Below are 24,329 nucleotides of genomic sequence, written 5' to 3' on the forward strand. Positions count from 1 at the left end.
AAAATTCTTAGACATTTAATAGAGTAGCATAGAGCTGTGCTGTTATAGTATTAGACTAATTACAAATTACACCGAAAAGCCAGAGAAAGTGGTACGCCGGCCTTATATCGTGTAGGGCCCCCGAGAGCACGCAGAAGTGCCGGAACACGACGCGGAATGGACTAGACTAGTATCTGAAGTAGAGTTGGAGGAAAGTCCACAATGAATCCTGCAGTGTTGTTCATAAATCCGTAAGAGTACGAGTGGTGGAGATCTCCTCTGAACAGCACGTTGCGAGGCATCCCAGATATGCTACGTAATGTTCACGTCTGGGGAGTTTGGTGGCCAGCGGTAGCGTTTTAAACTCAGACGAGTCTACCTGGCGCCATTTTGTAGTAATTCTAAACATGTATGGTGTCGCACTGTCCTGCTATAAATGCTCAACTTGTAACACCATAGCTCTACTGCTCTACTGATTTATTTTACCTTTTGTTTTATTTAATGTTATATCGTTGAGTTTCTGTAAATGTTGTTGGATTGAATCCATACCATGAGAGTGTTTATTCTTTTCTCTATTATAAACTTTGATGTCTTTTAGAATGTGGGAAGCTTGACCTATGTAATATTAAGATATGAGCAAATGATATGTTTGTCTTTCTCACTTAATGTCTTTGGTTATCTTTGAGGATGAATAATTTTGTTTAAATAATTTTTTATAGAAATGCCAATATGTGCAAAGGTTCTGTTTTATTTAAAATATTTGTTTGCTGTTATGTAAACTGCTGACCTTCACTTAGGGTTCTTAGTTATTTTGTATGAAAAAAGGTGTTGTGGTTCCCCTCGGGAACGGAACTGTGTAACGTGCGCAAATTGTGGTTGGCCTAGGTAGAAAAGGTAGAACAAAGACTCAGTCGGGGACGAGCTACCAAATTGTCAACTGCTCATGTAAAAGTTGGGTATTGTGCTGGTTCCGAGAGAGGATTTTCTGTGACGCTTTCCAATTCCTCGGATGGATGGATAAAGAGCTGGAACTATTCTGGAATTGGTATCTATCATCGCCCCCAAGAAATGACAGAGTCCAGAAATTCTACCTGCAAACCCATCTACCAACATGCAATCGCCACCACATTGCGCACTCACTGTAATGGAACACTAGAGTAATGTACAGTGAAGGATCAGCTTATTGGATGTGTTAGTGTGCTCAAATATAAGGTAATTTATAACTGAATTTATGTACCTACCTTGATTTTTTCCATATCATAACACCTCTCAAGTTCTTCTCCGTTTGAACTAAAGTTATTACCGTGTGTCCTTACTGAAAGAACATTAAAGCCTAGTGTCTTACTAATTAATGCCTCTCGAACATAGTAAAAAGAAAGTTAAAGTTAATGTAACAAGAGAGTGAGTTAAAGTAAATGATGCTTGCTGAAAATAATTTTCCTATTAAAACTGCTTATTAATATGTTGTTGCCAACTTCTAAAGTAAAAGTTCTTAAAACTGAGCCGGCCGTGGTGGCCGAGCGTCTAGGCGCTTCAGTCTGGAACCGCGCGACCGCCACAGTCGCAGGTTCGAATCCTACTTCGGGCATGGATGTGTGTGATGTCCTTAGGTTAGTTAGGTTTAAGTAGTTCTAAGTTCTAGGGGAGTGATGACCTCAGATGTTAAGTCCCATAATGCTCAGAACCATTTGAACCATTTTCATAAAACTGAGGGTTATAAAGTTTTGCTTAGTAAATGAAAACATTGCTGCCTGCTGTAAATCGCAAAAGGTGAGTCAGTACCTTACAAATATGTAAATTTTGTGTTTCACTGTAGTAAAAGTTGGAAACTGCAATTGTGGAAAGTTTTATACTCATGCTTGCTAAGCACTTATATACTTATATACTTGAAAGTGCATATTAATAGTGTAATAGGATCTACAGGTTATCTTTTATGCTCATGATAAATAACAATGAATAGAAAGACCACTATCTATGGAAACAATAATTTGTTTATTCAAAAGTAGTGAGAAGCAACCTGTTAGTGAATTCCATTTAACTTTCATTCTAAATAGAAAAGTATTTAGCTGAGAGAGGCTTAACCTGTGACCAGTTCATAATTTACGATTTTATGTCAGCTAGGAAAATGTTTCAAAAGTAACACTGAACCTATGTCCAATTTGTGATTCTACAGTGAATATTAATAGTAATGTTATAAAGACCATTCAGTTTGAATAAGCCCTGAAAGTAATAGTGGATATTGTTATCTCCTATATTTATGCAAGTAGTTTGTGCTGCTCTAGCTGTTAGTTCCAACCTTAACGTTAACATGCACAGGTGTCAGAGTTCATTGCTCTCGCGTGTAGAAAAGTTTAGGTTGTGTATGTCCGTTAATGTTACTAATAACTATTTTTTTGAACAAGAATGTTAATCATTCTCTTGCCTAATTTGGCTGGCGACCGTTTTCTTTATTCTTTGAACAGTGTAGCTAGGTAAAATATTATTTGTTACTGTTTAAATATTTACGTATTTCTGACTTTCACTTCCGATAAGCCACCTCCGTTAGGTACAACACGATCAACATAACAAAATTCCTCTCAGAGGGTAACACTGTTCTGTTGGTTAATACCATAATTGTTTTAACAAGATAGTTCTATTTCAGGACCTGCCTCCAACTTTGCCACCTCCGTTAGGTACAACACGATCAACATAACAAAATTCCTCTCAAAGGGTAACACTGTTCTGTTGCTTAATACCATAATTGCTTTAACAAGATAGTTCTATTTCACGACCTGCCTCCAACTTTAGGGTTATAGTATAGCAGTAGCGGACCTTATTGTTATACGTGGGTTTTCCGTGGCAGGACTATTTTTGGCGCATAGTACGTAATAACTCCGTATTGAATGATTATATCTTGTACCGCGTGACAGGACGTAGTCTAGTGTACAGTTGCAGACGGAAAAAGTTATAAGTATTTAGCATACAAACATAAAGTGAACGTAAAACGTCCAGCGGCACGAACCTGTACATTATTTGACAGAACGAATAGTGATAGGTCAGCTAAAACTGAAAGTAAAAAGATATCAGTACTTAAAAATAACTAAAATGGACAGGAAACTAGAAATAAATCTAGACAAGCGAGAACAGAATGCAACCGAGAGCAGTTCAGGCAGCACACCAGCAGATGGCATTACGCGCGGATTAAATAACGTACGATATCACACGGACGTAGTAAGCAGGACAATATAGGCGAAGCTGTCGAAGACAGTGGCTATGCTAATGAATCGCGGGATATGTTTGAATTACTAAATACAGAAAGGGAAGTAGGGTTTGAACACAAAACCTAAACTTGGAAAGAAGCCAGACATTTACAAGAAATGTCAGCTTCAGTTTAGATCGGCTCTTCCCACCCAGCGCTCGGCATTTGTCCTACAGTGCTTGTCCATAACACCCACCAGTACAGCTCTCCGCATGTGTGGCCTGTTGACTGCGCATCCACTGGCCACAGCATTTTGCGCGAACTTCATCTACGTGGTCTCTGGCTTGTCTAGCGCAAATCTTGAATACTTAGGGCTTATGTTTCAGTTACTTATGGAGTATAACAGCAAAGACAGCACTGAGGAGTAGAGAATCTTCAAATTCCACAATATTTTGCTATCAGCTCAACACACCCACGGCATCAAGTGATTACAAGGCATTATAAATTTCCTACAAAAATGAGCTAGTTAAAGTAAGGTTTGAAATAACTTATGCTCTTTTGGGTTTGGTCAGATAAATAGTAGTAACACCTGCTGAACTCTTACTTCTAGTGATATTCCAATTTGCAGTTAAATAGAACCAACTTTTTAATTTTTTCTGCTAATAACATTTAAATTACACAATACAAGCCAATACTTTCTACATAAACACTAAAAGCATTGCTAAGATATTTTTAACGGAATGAGTAAATAATACTCACATATTCGTTTTGTCAATAAAACCGCCTTTTTCTTGCTGAAATATATTTTACTTGTTCCAGATGTATTTCGCCTTTCACTTAAAGGCATCATCTGTGGAACCTAAAATGATGCAGTTTTGTTTTGATATGTGATATTTATTGATTACACATCTTATCTTTACGTAACATAGTTGATAACTTACAGATATTAGAGTTTTTGGCTGACATCTTAATTTCCTCTCATCTAGTCGCACTACAACTTCACTTATGCGATGCAAGCACATTTTACGTTACGAACGTTTTCCTCACAACTTACAACTTCTTCGCGCTAATTGCTGTGGAACAATATTATTCTTTTGGCAATAGCTGTAAATATTTCAGAAAAACTGATTTAAAGTGATAACTCATGTGTGTTTATGTTTTTTCCAGTTTGCTTTGTTTATACACGTTTTGCCCACCTAATGGGTGGGTGGATGGATGGATGGGTGGGAGGGTGGGGTGGGGGACGCAAATGTAATAGCTGTCACAGAGTGTCGGAAAATTATTGCAGATCTGAGTTTTGGTTTAATTGGTTTTTTAGGGGTTCCTGGTATAGTGAGGGATAAGTGGTTGGTTGGTATTACTGTGATAGTAATCTGTTGTAGAGCTGTTCTACTATTTTACTATCTGACCATGGTAGGTTGCTCTTGGCCTCCCATGACCATGATCAGAAACATGGAATGACGTTGCAGTACATAAATGCTATTGTGACTAAGTAAAACGCTTCATACTGTGATTGAAATGAAATTAAATGATCATGTGTCATTGTTGGCCGTGATGTCCCATTCAAGTTCAGCGGTCAAGAGCAAGTCTTATTTCATTCGGTGACAAGTTGGACTACTTGCGCCCGATGATGAGGATCAAATGATGATAAGGACAGCACAACACCCATCCCCGACCGGAGAAAATCTCCGACCCGGCCGGGAATCGAACCTGGGCCCAGTGCTTGGCAGACAAGCACGGTAGCACTCACCTTTTTTTCCCCCGTCTTCATCTTTTTGTATTATTATTCCACAAAAACAGCAACAAAATGGCTAGCTTACAATGAAATGACTACGGAGACAGATAATTATAGTCATAAACTGCAGCATTCATAGAGTGAGGAAAGATATTCAGTCTTTAGCAATAGCACATATTTAGCATCTTCACTGTCACCTTCAACTGGTGGCAGTTCAGCACACACATTTTCTTATTCTACAGCCTGAGGTTCCTCATAATCATTTCCCAGATCCAGATTAATCATTCAGTAAATCCTTGATGGGTGTTTCTTCCGGGGTAAATTACGTGAACAGAAGACCAGTCCTGAACAGCAACATCGCGAAGTCCTTTATTGCCTTGTAATTTTTTGTCAGTTTCAGCCTTCTAAACGCATCCTTAGGGAGTTCAAGATCTTTCTTTATAACAGACACAAAATTTTATTACTTGAGCCTTGTCCCACAGTTATGCAGGGTCAGCTATCATTAATCGAATTTGGCATATTAATGTTTAAGGGGTGATCGGATGCTCTTGGAATAGTGCAATAGTGTTCAGATGTCTGCGAGCCGTGTAACTGAGGCGGAAAATGGGGACCAGGATGGTATTCACCTAGCGGGATGTGGAAAACCGCCTAAAATCCACATCCAGGCTGGTCAGAATATCGGTCCTCGTCGTTACTCCGTCAGGTGGATTCGATCGAGGGCCGGCGCGCCTACTCGAATCCAGAAAGCAACGCGTTAGCGGTCTCGGCTACTCTGGCGGTTGTATAACAGCCACCAAATATTTGCTGTCATATTGTTGTATCTGCTGTACTGATGTATTTTTTTATGTGTGACTTGTAGGTGATGTTAAGGTCGGGAACGTGCAGCAGAAGCAGTGGGGTCTCTCCGCAGCACAGATAGTGCTTCGTAGCCCATCCCATCCCCTCTCCACGAGGAATCTAAATGTTTCTAACCTCTACCCATTCTGTTGAAGACAATTCGGAGCATGTCACCATATTTCTTATTGTGTTTGTTTTCTCCCACCCTGTTTTTAAGTGAAGACGAAATTTCAACAGAACCGTGGCTGAGAATTCTTGTGTCATGCATGCTACCTACCACCCTTAGGCATGGTACGCCTTCAATCAACTTTACGCTACACCATACTTGGTTGGTTCAAGTGGCTCTGACAAGGGAACCTCCCAATCGCACCCCCCTCAGATTTAATTATAAGTTGGCAAAGTGGATACGCCTTGAATAACTGGACATGGATCTATGGAACTATGAAAAAAATAAACAAAATATACAAAATGAGTAGTGCATGCGACAGATATGCAACACAAGGAGAAACTGAACTCAGGAGCGCCGTGGTCCCGTTGTTAGCGTAAGCGTCTACGGGACGAAAGGTCCGTGGTTCAAGACTTGCTTCGAGTGAAAATTTACTTTCTTTATTTTCTCAAAGTTATGATCTGTCCGTTCATTCGTTGACGTTCTTGTTCACTGTAATAAGTTTAGTGTCTGTGCTCTGCGACCGCACCGCAAAACCTTGCGATTATTAGACGAAAGGACGTGCCTCTCCTATGCGAACCGAAAACATTTTATAACAAGGTCATAGGTCAACCGATTCCTCCACAGGAAGACACGTCTGATATATTGTATACGACACTGGTGACGCCATGTGCGTCACATGACAGGAATATGTTGTCGACCCACCTAACTTGTACACTTGGCGAATGGGTCAAAAGATTCTTCTACCTTGCCCGATTCAGGGTTTCTTGTGGATGTGATTATCACTTCCAAAAAAGTGATGAAAACATAAGAGTTTGTCGGATAATAATGGTCTGAAAATAAAAAGAATTAAACTTTTCACGTAAGGGAAGACTTGAACATTAGACCTCTCGTTCCACAGCTGCTCACGCTAACCACGGGACCACGGCGCTCCTGAGCTCTGAATATACTTCATGTTGTCTGTCTTGCGCATGGACTACGCAGTTTGTATATTTTGCTTATTTTTTCATAGTTCCACAAAACTTCTTCCTGTTTTCTCGATTGATCTGTGTTCAGCTTTTCAAGGTCCATCCACTGTGCCAACTTATAACTAAATCTGAGAGGGGTGCGATGGTGAGGTTCCATTGTGAGTACTATGGTACTTAACTGCTGAGGTCATCAGTCCCCTAGAACTTATAAGTACTGAAACGTAACTAACCTAAGGACATCACATACATCCATGCCCGGGGCAGGATTCGAACCTGCGACCGAAGCGGTCGCGCGGTTCCAGACTGAAGCGCCTAGAACCGCTCGGTCGCAACGGCCGGCCCATGTCTTTTGAAAATCAATATCTAGAGAAGAGAACATCAGAATAATTTGAATAAACAATAAAAAAAACACCTTTTAACCCCGCAATAAAATTACCACATACAAAAACCAAAGCAGAAAAGAAAAATCTGTTGAATGTGAAGAATTCATAACAAACAACTCTTTTTTTTACGTTAATAGATAAAATTGTAGGATAACACTGCAAGAGGTGATTATTGTAACAATAACGTTCCTCAGACATTTACCCTCACCCTTCCATGGACCTCTGCACAAAATATTTAAACCAAGATTCAAACCAACCATACACAATACTTTCTCTCTGACAGCTGTTACGCTTACATTCAACTTTCCACAGCTCGTCACACACACACACACACACACACACACACACACACACACACACACACACACACAATTCATACATATACTATATATCTCTCGCCTAAGACTGCAGCATGCGACCAGATGAGAGGAAACGCTGATGTCAGACAACAACTCAAATAACTGTAAGTAATCACTTATTTGCGTAAAAAATAAGACGTGAAGTGTTTTATAGTCCGTCAATATCTCATATCAAAACGAAATTATATTATTCTCTTCTCCATTGAAGATGCCTTGAAGTAAAAAAGTCGAAACACGGCAGGAACAAATAAACAAACCGCAGAACGGAAAAGGCGCCTATATTGATAAAACTAATTTTTCTGGGCTTGCTGCGGATAGTGGCTACGCAAACGGACCTGTTGACACTCGCTTTGTCTGCTAACAATTATGAGTAAATTCTTGCCGACGTATCTGTGTAGTGTTATGAATGTTCCCCTGAAAGAAATTATTAGGTTACTGCATAAGTTCCTAGCGTTTTGTTTTGCATTTGGTATTGAGATTGCTAAGGATTCCTTTATCGATTGTCATTTATTATTTGTAGTTCATTGTTGTTATTTGAGTTTACGTACTGTAATTCTGTCATTTGAAGACAGTGAGTGAAGCTGTGGATGCTAGAATATGGAGTGCCAAATTTCAGACATATATTTCTGAATTCAGTAGAGAGATGATAGCAGTGCTGGCAGCTAGAAATATTTGTGCCTTGTATGGTGATAGTGCCACTGGATAAAGCATGGCAACAAAATGGTTTTCTCGGTTTAACGAGGGGCTTTGTGACATTAGAGGCTCTCCATGTTCAGGAAGACCTTCGGGGTTTGATGAAACGTCAGTGTACTAGAAAACTGGCAAATGTGATGAACTATGGTCATTGCAACATCGCGCGACATTTGCATGTAATGAGAAAGGCTCAAGAATCGGTTATATGGATACCGCATGCTTTAAGCCAAAACCACAAAACTCAGCGGGTGGCCACATGTGCATATCTACTTGCATCTCATCGATTGTCTCGTAAATAACGCCGACCATTCCTATGCTACAGACGTGGAACTGGAAAGTTATTCCAGACTCAGCAGACTGTTGTAAATAGTGATGGTGAACAAGCCCGTATATTATCGATGACTAAAGTTTCTTTCATGAGGATCTGTTGTAACTTATGGAAAAGTGCTACGAATTCATGAACCAACACTTTAGTTCTACTACTACTACTACTACTACTACTACGTAACATCGACTACGAATTTAGCTGTGCTACTTCAGAAATTTACTTTATTTCCCTCCAGCGAGAGCTTACAACATAATGCTTATCGTTATGGTTTTGAAGAGTTTGTGACTAATAAGGGGACTGAACAAATGTATGGCTTTCTAATTACGAGGTAAATGCGAGGAATCTTAAAATACTTACCTGGTCTGGCAGGCTCCCCCCCGATTCCATCACACTTTTTCACTGATGGTTGCTGCTGCAGGCTGTTCTCAGCAACGCCCACTGAAAATAGAAACCAAAATTATTCTCCAGCTTCCGAAGTCACTTCAGCTGCTAATATTATTAATGTGGAAGTGGAGTGTGTTGTGTACATAGTTCCACGTAGTCAGCGCGTACACAACTTTCCCACTAGAGCGCGCCCCGCTAAGCACAACAGCGCAGGCGCAGCGCCCATCCCTCTCTGCACTATGAGATGGCGCTACCTAAGAGACGGACCAGATTCTGCTTCCGCCGATCTGCATATTAATATGTAACGCAGCCAGTGAGATTGCTGCTAACGTAGAACCTTTTCTCCTCGCGGATCACACTCGCACAGTGATACCAGAACGCTCGAGGTATTATAACGAGTGTACAGACCTCCAATTAGTCAGTCTGCATTTAGCTGCACTTGTCTGCATTAGTGTGCATTAGTCTATAGTCAAGTTCCAGTCTGCGCCTAATCAGATTACCATATTCCAGTACATAGCTATGAAGATAAATGACTAGACACTTTGTCAAGTATCAGAGATATGTGAGAATAAGATTAATGTACCAAGACCAAAGGAACTTCAGATTGTCAATTGTAAACAGCATCCAGAAGTAAGTATTTTCTATGCATTTTATTATTTTAATAAATGTGTGTGAAAATTAATCAAGTTCTGTTTAAAGTTGGTCACTGTCAATCTGCTACTCTAACTGTGCAAGTGGCATTTCTATCGCCTGACCTAATGGCAGAAGACAAACACGCCACAATAAGACCACGAGACATATTACTGACACTCGCCTACTTCGTTAGAGCGACAAGTCAAATAATCGGATGGTGTGTGTACCGAAGGTCTTACAGTACGCAAACCACAGAGTGCAACGCCGGCCGCGGTGGTCTCGCGGTTAAGGCGCTGAGTCTGGAACCGCGTGACTGCTACGGTCGCAGGTTCGAATCCTGCCTCGGGCATGGATGTATGTGATGTCCTTAGGTAAGTTAGGTTTAAGTAGTTCTAAGTTCTAGGGGACTGATGACCACAGATGTTAAGTCCCATAGTGCTCAGAGTCATCTGAACCAGTTTTGAACAGAGTGTAATCTTCGTGAATCACAAATGGAGATAGGAGCTTAGATCAGGATGAAAAAGCCATGAAATTTGGAAATACCATTATCAGATGACAGCTTTTGGCACCTCAGATCACAGCACCATCTTAATTTCGGTTTTATTTTAAAGTGTGATTTCAGATGAGTGTGTTATACTTACCTCAAGCCAATGAGATGATTATGATAAGGCGTTTTGGGCGTAAGACACCAGCATATCAAGTTCCCACACTTGCGGTTGCCTATTTATTGTTGTTGCCAGTCTCACAAATGTTGAGAGAAGCTGCCAGCAGCAGTAAGTTGAGAAACTTGCGCGAAATTGGTGACGGTATGTATCTGTTAATTGTGCAATCATATCTTTTGACGCGCTGAAATACACTTACAATAATATACGTTTCATTTTTCTGATAAAGATCTGCAGCTTGGGCAGCAAATCTAAACTTTTATGGAGTTATTAATTTCATATTTAATTATTACAATGCTGCCAATGCAATGGATTAAAATAGCACTGATAAATTTGCACACATCAAACAACGGGAAAAGCAACTGAATGCGGATGGAATGATTGCCTCGACATTACACACCTGAAAAAATTTGTTCGTTTCAAATCTGTTTCGGGCAATATACCTGTGGCTGGTAGTGTCTGGATTAAACAGTTAGGTATTCCATGGCCTATCTGCATGATATAAGGTAAAGTGGTGAACAGGGTTGTTTACCAAATTCATACAAGGGTTGGAACTTTAATAGTGGCAACTATTTATATACAGATCGTACACAATAGATACGTGTTACAAAGTTTTACTGACCTTCAAAGTAGTCACCAGCATTGTGTGTAAACAGTTGCCAGATATGGGGAAGTCGTAGGATACTCTTAGCAGTGGCCGGCCACTGTGGCCGAGCGGTTCTAGGCACTTCAGGCCGGACCTGTGCTGCTGCCACGGTCGCAGTTTCGAATACTGCCTCGTGTGTGATGTCCTTAGGTTAGTTACGTTTAAGTAGATTCTAAGTCTAGGGGACTGATGAACTCAGATGTTAAGTCCCATAGTGCTTAGAGCCATTTGAACCATTTCTTAGCAGTGCCGGTTGTGTTGACAGTTCGAACGGAGAGGTCTATTGCCCGACGAATTTGTAGCAGTTCCGAAGCGAATGCCTTGAAGTGTTTCCTTCAGTTTAGAAATCGTATTGAACTCACGAGGGCTTAAGTCAGGGGAGTGCAGTAGGTGATACAGCACTTAGCAGCCTTATCAGTCAAATCAGTAACAGTTTGCACTGTACGTGCTTGAACAATGTCCTGCAAAATGGTGGTCAGATCCTGCAGAAAGTGTCACCACTTCTGTCTCTAAGCCGGTCGTAGGTTGTGTTCCAAAAATTAACAGCATAGAGACAGAAGTGATGACACTTTCTGCAAGACCTGACCATCATTTTGCAGGACAGTTCTCAAGCACGTACAGTGCAAGCTGTTACTGATTTGTTTGACGAATGGGGCTGCTAACCGCTATACCACTTACTGCACTCCCTTGACTTCATCCTTGTAAGTTAAACTCATTTTCTAAGCTGAAGGAAACAATTCACGGCATTCGCTTCAGAACTGCTGTAAATTCATCGGGCGATAGACCGCGCCGCTCGAACGGTCAACACAACTGGAACTGCTAAGAGTATCCTACGGCTTCCACATCGCTGGCAACTGGTTATACACAATGCTGGTGACAACTTTGAAGGTCAGTAAAACTTTGAAACACGTCTCTATTTTGTATGAGCTGTAAATAAATAGTTGCCACTATTAAAGTTCCAACCCTCGTATAAATGTGACTACAACTTGACCGTTTACAGGTCAACAGAAAGAAAAATCGTTACAGAAATAGTTTTGCAGCTGAAATAAGTTGCTGCGTGTTCGCTTAGTGAATACAATGGAGGTGTGGTGGAGGAGCAACAGGTTTACTCACAAAGGGCAGGTAGCATCGTTCTTGTTAGCTGTTGGTTCAGTGAATGCAATGGAAGATATGTGTAACGACAGGTTTACTGATGAAAGTTAGCTGGCGTGGTTCTTTTTGTGTATTGGTTCAGAGAATACAGATGATGAGCTTTGCGCAGACTATTTTACTGATGATTAGCTGATGTGGTCCTTGTTGTGTGCTGAGTCAGTTTACGCAGTGGAAGCGTAGGGCAATGACAGGTTTACTGATAAAGGTCACCTGGCATGGTTTTTATTGTGCATTGGTTCGATGAGTACAACTGAAGAGCGGTACAACAACAGTTATACTGACAAAGATCAGCTAGAATGATCTTCGTTGTATGTTGGTTCTGTGACTGCAATGGAAGGGTGGGGCAATGGCTGTTTTATTGATGAAGCTCAGTTGTTGTGTGTCGGTTCAGTTAATACGATGGAGGAGTGCTGCAATGGCAGGTTTACTGATGCTTGTCAGGTGTCATGGTTTCTTTGATGGTGGTTCAGTGACTACAATGGGAGAGTGGTACAATGACATATTTACTAATGGTCACCTTTCGTTGTCCTTTTTGTGTTTGGTTCAGTGAATACAATGGGAGAGTGGTGCAACAACAGGTTTACTCATGAAGGTCAGCAGGCACAGTCCTTGTTATGAGTTGCACAGAGTGCAGTGGAAGAATGATGCAATGACATTTGCAGAAGTGAAGGGCAGCTGGCGTGGTCTTTGTTGTTGCTGGTTCATTGAATTCAATGGTAGAGTGGTAGAATGACAGGTGTTACTGATGATGGAATGCTGATATTGTCTTTATTGTGTGTTGGTTCAGTGAATACATTGGATGACTGTTGCTATGACAGGTTTGCTAATGAAGGTTAACTGGCATGTTCCTCCTTGAGTGTTGGTTCAGTGAATACAATGGAAGAATGGTGCAATGAGAGGTTTATTGATGTTGGTCATCTGGCTTGGTCCTTCTTATGTGTTGGTTCAGTGAATAGAATGGAACAGAGGTATAACAATAGTTTTACTGATAACAGTAGGCCGTCATGGTCATTCCTGTGCACTGTTTTAGTCAACGAAATGGAAGGGCGGTACAACGACAGGGTTAATGCTGCTCAGCTGGCATGGTCTCTGTTTTGCGTTGATTTAGTGAACACATTGGGAAGAGTGGCACAGCAAAGGGTTTACTGAGGGGGGGGTTACCTGGCACAGCCCTTGTTGTGTATTTAGTCAGTGAATACATTGGATGAGTGGTGAAATGACAGGTTTACTGATGCAAGAATGCTGGCATAGTCCTTTTCGTCAGTTGGTTCAGAGAATACTGTGTAAGAGACAAACATTGACAGATTTTGTGGTGTCACCGTCAGACACCACACTTGCTAGGTGGTAGCCTTTAAATCGGCCGCGGTCCGGTAGTATACGTCGGACCCACGTTTCGCCACTATCAGTGATTGCAGATTGAGCGCCGCCACACGGCAGGTATAGTCTAGAGAGACTCCCTAGCACTCGCCCCAGTTGTACAGCCGACTTTGCTAGCGATGGTTCACTCTCTATATACGCTCTCATTTGCAGAGACGACAGTTTAGCATAGCCTTCAGCTACACCATTTGCTACGACCTAGCAAGGCGCCATACTCAGTTACTATAATCTGAACAGATAATATTGTGAATCATGTATCGTCAAGAGCGACGTTCATCATTAATGGATTAAAGTTAAGTATCAAACTAAGTACGTCCGCTTTCTGAATTCTAATTCCTTTTCATGTTCCAGACCTCATGTCAGTATAGTTCTTCCCTCCTCACGTCAGCCTGCGTGAGCTAAAACGCGTGCCTTTCGGCCTGCACTCGTAACACGGTGTTGGCTCCTCTGGTAACACAAAAGATTTGCTGATGAAGATCAGCTTTATTGGTGCTTTTTGTGTGATGGTACAGTGAGTACAATGGAAGGGCGGTGTAAGACAGGTTTACTGATGGTCTCCTAACGAAGTCTCTGTTGTGTTGGTTCGGTGATTAGAATAGAAGAGTGGTACAACAACATGTATACTGATGATCACCTAGCATGATCCTTGTTGTATGTTCACCCTTGAATGCAATGAAATAGTGGGGTAATGACATTTTCTGATGCAGCTGAGTTGGCGTGGTCCTTATTGTGTGTTGGATCAGTGAACAAGATGGAGGGGTGGTGCAATGGCATGTTTACTGATGCAGGTCAGCTGGAATGATCCTTATTACGTGTTGGTTCAGTGAGTGAGATGGAAGCATGGTACAATGACAGATTTACTGATGGTCAGCTGGCGTTGTTCTTGTTGTGTGTTGATACACTAAATATAGTGGCAGAGTGATGCAATGACAGGTTTACTGATGGATGTGAGCTGGCACAGCCCTTATTTTTGTGTGTTGGTTCAGAGAGTACAGTAGAAGAATGACTCAATGACCGCTTTATTGACGAAGGGCGGTGGGCATGGTCCTTGGTGTTTTTGGTGTTTGGTGGTTCAGTGAATTCAGTGATAGTGTGGTAGAGCAACAGTTTTACTGATGTCAGACTGCTGGTATATCCTTTGTTATGTGTTGGTTCAGTGAATACAGTGGACAAGTGTACAATGAAAGGGGTATTGGTGAAGGTTATCTGCTTTGGTCTTTACTGTGTGTTAGTTCAGAGAATAATACGGAAGGGTGGTACAATTACAGGTTTACTGATAAAAGTTAGCTGACATAGTCCTGTTATGTGTTGGTTTGGTTAATGCAGTGGAACTGTAGTATAACAGCAGTTCTAGGGATGAGGTTTAGATGGCATGATTCTTGTTGTGTATTGGTTCAGTGAATGCAATGGAAGAATGATGCAATGGCAGGTTTACTGGCATGGTCCTTGCCGTGTGTTGGCTCAGTGAATACAATAGAAGAGTGGTACAAAACAGGTTTACTGATGGTCAGTTGGCTCGGTCCTTGTGTATTTTCTCAGTGAATACAGTGGAATAGTGATACTTCGACACTTTGTGAGCTTTTCCCGCAGCGATGGCAACCATAACAGAGTACCTCTGTATCTGAGACATATTACATTACACTTTGTTTTATGTCGTATGTGTTGATGACTAGACATTATAAGTCTTTCACTTTGTTGTGGAAGTACATTCACAAAAGAAATGGTAACTGCAATGGTAATTACATTAGCGCTCTATAACGAGTCACTGAGACTGTGGATCCACGATCCTTCCCCAATACTATACCCCCGTCAAATTTCCTATGAAAGTGATAAGCTACACCTGAGATTTGAACTTCACACCAGCTAAAATTATTGACCGTCACATCCCTACTGAACATATTGGACTGGGTGCCCGAAACGTCCCGTTGTACCTAGCTGCCACAACACTCATTAATGACGACCGAAAGGTATTAGACAATTCCTGCACTCATCAGTGAACCGAACGTCACTGAGCTGTGTTCCATTAGGACTGTTATGTTATCCATCTTCTCGCACTACAGGAGAAATTGTGTTATTATTCGTAATATACGTATAGAGGCAGAATTGATCATATGAGGATGCTTGTATACTGTGTGGGTCGATACACCTCTCACAGTTGCCTATGAAATAGCAGCATTCACTTTTGTTACTGATAATCAGTAGGTAACGTTCAGTATCTGGTGCTCCGATACAGATCTTCAATGTTTTGCTTCTGATGATACCCACTGAATGTTCGAATGATCACTATGGTGTTGTCGAGCTCTGAGGGCAACTTCACGAGCTAATCCTTCTTCCCGTCAAGAGACAATTCACTCGCGGTCTAAACTTGAAGTGACTCACTGTGCCATGTTGATAGAATGCCTTTGTTACACAGCTGCCTGTAGGTATCGATTCCATATGCCTAAAGGAGAATTGGTTGATAAAGAGGCTTCCAGCGAATGATATACAATGCAACTTACACACAAACACACCCAGGCATTGTACCCCACGATCTGTTCAACGTATGTCAACCTTGGACGTCTTTCTCAATGCCTCGTAGTATTGGCTTCCAACAAACGAATTGGATTGTAAAAATCTTTCTTTTTCCTGTAGTAGATTGCTGTGATTTGTTCTTTGGTTCGACCGCTTTGTGTAATTCTGTGTGTTATTAGAACTGTTTAGTTTCCTACTGTTTATCGGATAAATATTTCCCATACTCTCTTATTAAAAGGTGAAGACTCATCATTTTATTTATTTTTTGATTTGTAATAATGCTCATGCGCCTGTGTAACTGCTCCCAAATGCGAACACAGGCACAAGTTTTTAGAGTGGCCATGTTTTGTCTATAGTCTAAGATCTGAACAAATCGTACCCTCAAGAATGTAATCGTGAGGTGTCAAACCCATTATTAGTCATCAGTGCTAAAGGCATACTAACACTTACGTCGTTGCCGACTTTCGGAACTCTAATATATTTTATGCAGTTGTTTACTATTCTCCTTCCTACTGCTCTGCATAACTCAGTTGAGCTTTGTGCTTCCTGCGTGGAATTCTGTAAGCCCGCCCATTTCGCTTAGCTGTTATTCTAAGATTTTCTACGTTTCCACCAGAAAACTAGGTAATGTGCAAAACTCAGCATTGGTTTCTACTCTCCTTACGCTTCTTATTAATTTGGGGAATATTTTATCACTTTCTTCACCGATACATCGAAACATATTGCATTTATACACAGTTCGCTTAGAGTTTATAGCGCATTACTTCATCTTACATAATCGAAGTCTTCTTGTGATCCATAAAGGCCGTGATGCTTCCTAGTTGTTTATTCCTCTTTCCGTCGCCAGACAAAACGGCAGAATTGATTTATTATATATCTTCTACTCTACTGAAGCCTAAATGATCACTCCTGTGGAGAAACAACTAGACAATGCCGCTACCGTTACTATCCTCCTGTGTCCGCACGTTACAATGAAGGACAGTATTTTATCTACTTGTGTGTGAGATACGTGTAAACTGTTACAACAGTATTGGGAATTGCAACACAAAAAAGAACGAATATGACTAAAATGAACTATATGCGGAAGTTAAGATACACAAGAATATACACGCGATTGAAAAACTGTTTATTATTTCTCATTGTGAGAACTTCAATATGTTTACATTGAAGGGATTAAACTTTGTCAGAGAACGTGTTCTTGAAATATCTTTGCACTCGGTTTGCATGCTAGTTAGCACATGTTAGAAACATCGATCAGTCTTCTAGTGCATCTCTACAGGAGTAACTTTTGTTCTGTTCCAGCCACATGAAATTGTTTCGTGTTGGATCCATTTTCGATGTATGTGAACTCTGTATATAGTATTCAGGGTAAAATGTAATAAGAATTACATCAATGCTGACTCCTAGCTCACTCTGACCAGCTTCTGTTGTTACTCACGTCTATAACTCCTTATTTTAAGGCCATTATCTAAGTGTGCACAGCTATAAACATTGATACATACAGAAGTTGCTATTAAGTTTTGTTGGACAGTCTGTACCCGCAAAAAAATCCGAATGGCAGCATTAGACCACAGCAGGTCTTTAATGTATTTTATCATCCTGCATAATTTGTGATGAGTTCAACTTTTGACATCAACCCATCACGTTTATCTGATTTTAAGTAGATAATATAGTGTTTAAAGTGGTATCATAGTACGGTATCTATCACTGTTACCAAACTAAAATACTCACTCATTTCTCCTGATGAACTTTCTGTCCTAATATAATGTGGTCACCGTAACAGCATCACGGACACCAACATCTATCTCTTTGTTGAAGCTCTCTTTCGACGGTTTCAGGCAGTTTTTATCTGGGTATTGTACTTTTGACGAACGTCAGTGTAGTTTCCTTGAGACAATTAAGATGGCCAGGTGCAACGCTAAAGTCCATAGAAGCGCAATTGCGGTGATAGCAAAATATTAGAATTAAATCAGTATGGTGGGACAGAACTATGAAGCTCTCTGTCTCCATTACGATTTCAGAGTCTCGACTGCTGCGGCACCTCTATCCATCTGGCAACTAATCGCGACTTTCTGCATTATGGTGAGTATTCTGAGTAGGTATTCACTTCACCTGTTTTTCTTGTGCTACTAAGTGACGTGATCGTTGCATTAGAAGGTAAACGTTTCCGGATAGTAGAAGTTCTGGATTTTCCTCCTTTCTCCTCGATCTTCGTTTTCTGTCTTTCCTCCTAAAGCATATACCACGACAATTGCTTCTGTAACATCGTTTAGTCCCTGTCCGTCACCATAGTTCATCTAATAAAGATCTGAGAATAACATTTTGTTTACAGTTGCGTAATTAGGCAACTTCCTAATTGTGCAGCTCGCGACTGAATTTCATTCTGAAGTGTATACCACAGCTGCTGAAAAAATAACAGTACTAAATAAAATTATCTGGTTAACTGTTGACTTTTAGTGATGTCGATAAGGACAGGGAACTAGATTCCCCATCTCGGAACAAAAAGTAATCAACAAAAGGTTGTACCACTTGTAACGTATGTATCTGAGTCTTCTGAGAGCGTTGCGAGACACACAGTAAACTTCATTGTGAGACTAGACAAGAGAACCATTATAAAAATATTGTACATTATAACTGGGCAGTCTCTCTTAGTATTTTTGCGTAGTCCTTATGTGATATACAAAGGCAGGTACTTGATGTTATTACGGCATGCAGTGCATCATGCACTCTACCATGGAATATGGGCAATAAATGCAGGTATTCATGTTGCACATAAACACCTAAATATTTCTTTTGTCTTCAGAGAAACAGGATGGCACCTCGTAATGCATCTCCCGAAGCATTTTCAGTGAGAAATGCCATCAGCTTTAGTTTCGCACTTAGTATTGTTCAATTTGCAGATATCATTACTCTCACGTTAGTCAACAATAGCATAACTTTGTAAATATTTTCGCATTCGGAGGAGAAAATTGGCGATAGAAATTTCGTGGGAAGATTCCGTCGCAACGAAAAACGCCACTGTTTTTATGATGTCCACCTCAAAGCTGTATCATTTGAATGACACTCTCCCCTATTACGCGATCATACAAAACGTGCTGCCCTTCTCTGAAATTTCTCGAAGTACTCCGTTAATCCTATATGGTAAGGGTCGCACGGCGCGAAGCAGTATTCCAAAAGAGGACGGACAAGCGTAATATAGGCAGTCTCTTTAGCAGATCTGGTACATTTTGTAAGTATCCTGCCAATAAAATGCAGTCTTTGGTTATCCTTCCCCACAACATTTTCTGTGTGTCCCTTCCAATTTAAGTTGTTCGTGATTGTAATTCCTAGGTAGTTAGGTGAATTTACGGCATTTAGATTTGACTAATTTAGTGTGCAACCGAAGTATAACGGATTCCTTTTTAGCAATCATGTGGACAACCTCAGACTTTTGTTTCTTTAGTGTCGATTGCCAATTTTTGCACCAAAAAGATATCATTTCTAAATCGTTTTGCAATTTGTTTTGATTTTCTGATGACGTTATTAGTCGATAAACGACAGCACCATCTGCAAACAACCTAAGACAACTGTACAAATTGTCTCCTGAATCGTATATGTAGATAAGGAATAGCAGAGGGTCTCTAACACTACCTTGGGGAATACCAGAAATCACTTCTATTTTACTTTACGAATTTCCGTCAATTGCTACGAACTGCGACTTATGACAGAAAATCACGAATCCAGTCACATAAATGAGATGATATTCCATAAGCACGCAATTTCGCTACAAGCCGCTTGTGTGTTACGCTGTCAAATGGCTTCCGGAAATCTAGAAATAAGGAATCAATTTGAAATACCTTGTCAATAGCAATGAACACTTCATGTGAATAAAGAGTTAGATGTATTTCACAAGAACGGTGTTTTCCAAATCCGTGTTGACTGTGTGTCAATAGACCATTCTCTTCAAGATAATGCATAATATTTGAACATAATATCCTCCTACATATCGACGTTAATGATAAGGGCCTGTAATTTAGTGGATTATTGCTACTACCTTTCTTGAATGCTCGAGTGACCTGTGCAACTTTTCAGTCTTTGGATACGGATCTTTTGTCGGGCGAATGGTTGTAAATGTTTGTTAAGCATGGAGCTGTGTCTCAGCATACTCCGAAAGGAACCTAACTGGTATACAGTCTGTCCCGGAAGACTTGCTTTTATTAAATGATTTATATTGCTTCACTACTCCGAGATATCTACTTCTACATTACTCATGTTGGCAGCTGTTTTTGATTCGAATTCTGGAATGTTTACTTCGTTTTCTTTAGTGAAGGAATTTTGAAAGGCTGTTTTTAGTAACTCTACTTTCTCAGCGTGGTGGTCGATAGTATTTCCATTGCTATGGCGCAGACAAAGAATTTATCGTATCTTGCCGCTAGCACACTTTACTTACGAACAAAATCTCTTTCGATTTTGTGCCACGTTTCGAGATAAAGTTTCGCTGTGGAAACTAATGTAAGCATCTCGCATTGAAGTCCGCTCTAAATTTCGAGCTTCTGTAAAAAGTCACCAATCTCGGAGATTTTGCGACCTTTTAAATTTGGTAGGTTTTAAGTTGTCGAACTTTCTCCCCAGTTGTCTATTTATTTCGGTTTTAAATATGTTTTATAGGCATCGTATTTTCGACTGCGTACCGAACACAACTCACTTTGCTTACTGTAGCGTAAGCGTCCTCTGAAATTCCTTTTGTTAATTTTCAAATGGTCGCATCTAGTCAAAGGTATCCTCCCGCAACGTACACTAACTCCAGGAATAATTCTAACATGCACGAGGACGAATGCCAACGTGTGTGAACGTCAAGTATAACTTTTTTTAAAAATTTGGATTTCTTTCAGTCCCGCCCGTACCTTTATGAACGTAATATGCGAGTACTGATGTGCATTAGTCAGTGAAGTTGTTTTTCTTCCAATTACTGCTATCAAATAACGAAGTTGAGTTACGCTGTGAATCCCTTCTTTGTTTTAATACAGTGTCAAAAATATTTGGTTCTCTAATATTAAACTGTTACTTTTCGTCTCTTGTGTCACCATATTAAACCTGGAGTGTGTTTTTAAGTGATTTACAAATTGTTGGCGGTGATGTACATAGTATGTGATAGCGTTCAACTGGGTATTGCTCACTTGGATAAGTAGTTCAAGTGGGTATTGCTCACTTGGATAAGTAGTTATGTTAACATTGGCCAGAAGTAGCCCTGGTGCTGTTAGATAATTAGAAGCATACTTAGCATCTAACACGTGATTATGTACAGTAGAATACCTAAAATTAGACACGTTGGTAACGATTTCTTGCGAAAACATAGTAACAATCAGGTCACGTTTTCAGTGTCAAGCAAAGCTGGTCATAAACATCTCATACGCAGGATGTTTTCATGACGATGACACGAACCTGTTGAGGAATGGTGCAAAAAGAATCCTATTATGGATACAACTGAATGGAAAGCTACAAAGAAAAGAGTTTTGTTGGGTAACTGTCCCAGTGAAATGTAAGAGGGAATGGTTGAAAAGGAAGTGGTCCCAGAAGTGTTATGTTACCCACCGTAGGTTAGGGATGAGAAAAACAGACTGGTGAATACTGGTACCGCTATTTTAGTTCCAAATAATCGGTATTTTTCCGTATTTTTAACGACTCGGATATAACAGGTTCGATTTACATTTCCTAATAAACGGGTAAAAACGAACATTTTACAGATTATCATAGCAGTGGTGCAGGAAAATCTTTTTGGCACCTTTTTAAAAAACTATAAACGTTTATTCATAAAATTTCCATTGCTTTGAAATATTGGGTTATTATAGAAAATTAGAAAAGCGATCAGTACTACTTTAATAACACCGATGGTCAGAAACGAGCAACAAAAACATCACACAAGAGACCGCATCCATGAGGCTGTAGTGTACCTACTACCGTGTGGCATGGTCTATTAGACGATGCCTGTAGCGCCCGGAAATGAGCAACATAATATGTAAAATAGGGTTCTCTAACCTCTGTCTTCACCCTACAGAAGTGATTGCTCGTATTGTCCTATAAATGTTATGATCCTGGATTACTACAAATGATTTTTGAATAGAATTTCAAAATCCAGGACCATACTCGTGATTTTTGTAGTATTCAATCCCTTATCACTTTTCGAGAAATGTAGCGGACGGTGGACAAATTACTTTTCTTTTATTTACCCTTTTTATTTGATATTTGAATCCTAAATATCTTGAGACACATAATGGAAATGTGTGAGGGAGTCTTTGAATATTTCTATATTTGTTTATTACTTATTACTCGGCAATTTCACAAATCGGTTATTTTGTGCGGTTTCAATAGTTCAGCTAAACTGCAGATAAAAAAAAACCTGTACCATCGAAAACTGGATGTGTCAGCGATAACCGCCATCCCTACTTTTAAGTGGTCATGCAGAATGTAGATGTACGTGTAGGTTAGGGTGACCAAATTATTTTCCGTGAAAACCGGGACACATTCACCCGGGTGCCAATGCACACCTCATTCCACATGTACCCAGGGTTCTTAATTTTAAATATTAATGTTTTGTTGATATATTTTGTTAACCCGATTATTATAACTAATAAGAGGATACAAAAGAATGACATAATCTAGATTATCTGTATAATTAATGACATTTAATAAACGTATACAGTAATAAAGAAATGTATTACGATTTTACAAAATTTTACACCCATTCAACTTTTAATCAATTAATATTAACATGAGCTTTAATATTACTGAGCACTTGTAGATGGAATTGACTGTCCTTGGAGAAAAGGGTATTTTTCACTGCCTCCAGCCTTCTTGATCATGTCTTTGTTTTTTGAGACACAGAGATAAAACTGGGCACAATCCATTTTGTAGTTGTACAGGATCTGCAGGATTGCTTCAAGCGAGTCCACCTCCATTCTGTTTCTTTCATCAGTCCACTGGATATTCATGAACGAAAATATTCTTTCCACATTGGCATTATGGAATAAATACCTTGCAATTATTACCAACTCAGAGTAATGCTAAAGACAGTCACAGCTTTTAAAAAAACTCACCCAATTCTCATGACATTCCAATGGTGTTTTTTTTCATCATTCCACTTGTGAAGACTTTCTTCAACAAAATTTGTCACTATACCCAACTGATCACACAGAATGGAATCATCGATTTCAATCTCTTTACTATTCAAATAAGAAACTGTCTCTTCAACAGTTTCCCATTTTGGCACTCTCTTCAGTAACATCCAATCAAACACCGGCGATGAGGGTAAATTTGAGGCGCTCCACTTACTGAGACATTCTACACAAGTGTCATAAAACTTGTTAACTTATTCTCTAAAACTCCTTTCCGCTGCTTCTGATCCTTCTGCTCCTTTAAGGACAGATTTAACATTAAAAGAAATGAACTGCTGTTCTCTCCTCTTAGTAACAGTTCCAAGAGTATTTTTCAAAACATCATTTACCTCTATTACACTTTTCGTGCTTCCCTCAATTTCCTTTATCCCATGCTGCAAAGTGCTAAGCTGACAGTGAACGAACCATAAGTAGGCTTCACTTAAAAGGTTACTGAAAAACTAAATCAGTATTTTGGGGTTTTTGTCTTCACTTTGGAAAAAATCTTTTAAGGGTTCAAACAGGCGGATTACACTTTCAACTGCTGGAAACAGTGATAATCAGTGAGTTTTCGAGTGACACATTACATTCATATATTCAGTTCCCACATAATCACAGAACTCCTTAAGCCTCCCTCTTCCAACATTTTATATGTAACAGTTTGGGGATACCTTCATGACGATAGTTTCAACATCACAGCTTAAACTGTCAACAGATTTCTGCACGCTATTGTGTAAAACATGTGCATGACACCCTCTGCCTTCAATGTTTTCATGCAATGTTGCCTTTAGTTTGGTAAATACGTTGCATTTGCCTTGTCTTTTTAAACCACCAAAGTTTGTGATGGTGTTGTCTCCACAAAATGCCACACATTTATTTTTCTCAAGATCAAACATTTCGATAGCATTTATACAAAATACTGAAATTTCGTCAGATGTTTCATTAGGTAGGGAGCTCACCTTCAAAAGTTTGGTCTGAATTCCCTGGTTAGTATCGAAAAACTGAACAACAAACGGAAATATTTTAGTGGCCTTATGATTTCTGGCATCAGTGGATATCCCGTAGAAAGAAGAATTTTTGATATATTCAAGGCTTTCCTTTACACTCTGGGGAGTAATAACTCCTTTCACTAAGGCTGACACTTTACTTCTTGCTGAACTAAACTTTTTTGGAATGGAAGAATAATCAAACATAATGCTGTTAAGCTT

At 39.9% G+C, this 24,329-nt stretch overlaps 1 protein-coding gene across 1 annotated transcript in view; it reads right to left on the reverse strand.

Moving 5' to 3' along the window:
* LOC126285061 (coagulation factor IX-like) overlaps positions 1 to 24,329 on the reverse strand; it is a 106,840-nt gene that overhangs the window by 35,668 nt on the left and 46,843 nt on the right. The window contains exon 3 of the mRNA XM_049984386.1: positions 8,984 to 9,064. Within this exon, the coding sequence (XP_049840343.1) occupies positions 8,984 to 9,064 (81 nt within the window). The remainder of the gene's footprint in view (positions 1 to 8,983; positions 9,065 to 24,329) is intronic.

The sequence above is a fragment of the Schistocerca gregaria genome, chromosome 1, assembly GCF_023897955.1.
Source record: "Schistocerca gregaria isolate iqSchGreg1 chromosome 1, iqSchGreg1.2, whole genome shotgun sequence".
NCBI lineage: Eukaryota > Metazoa > Arthropoda > Insecta > Orthoptera > Acrididae > Schistocerca > Schistocerca gregaria.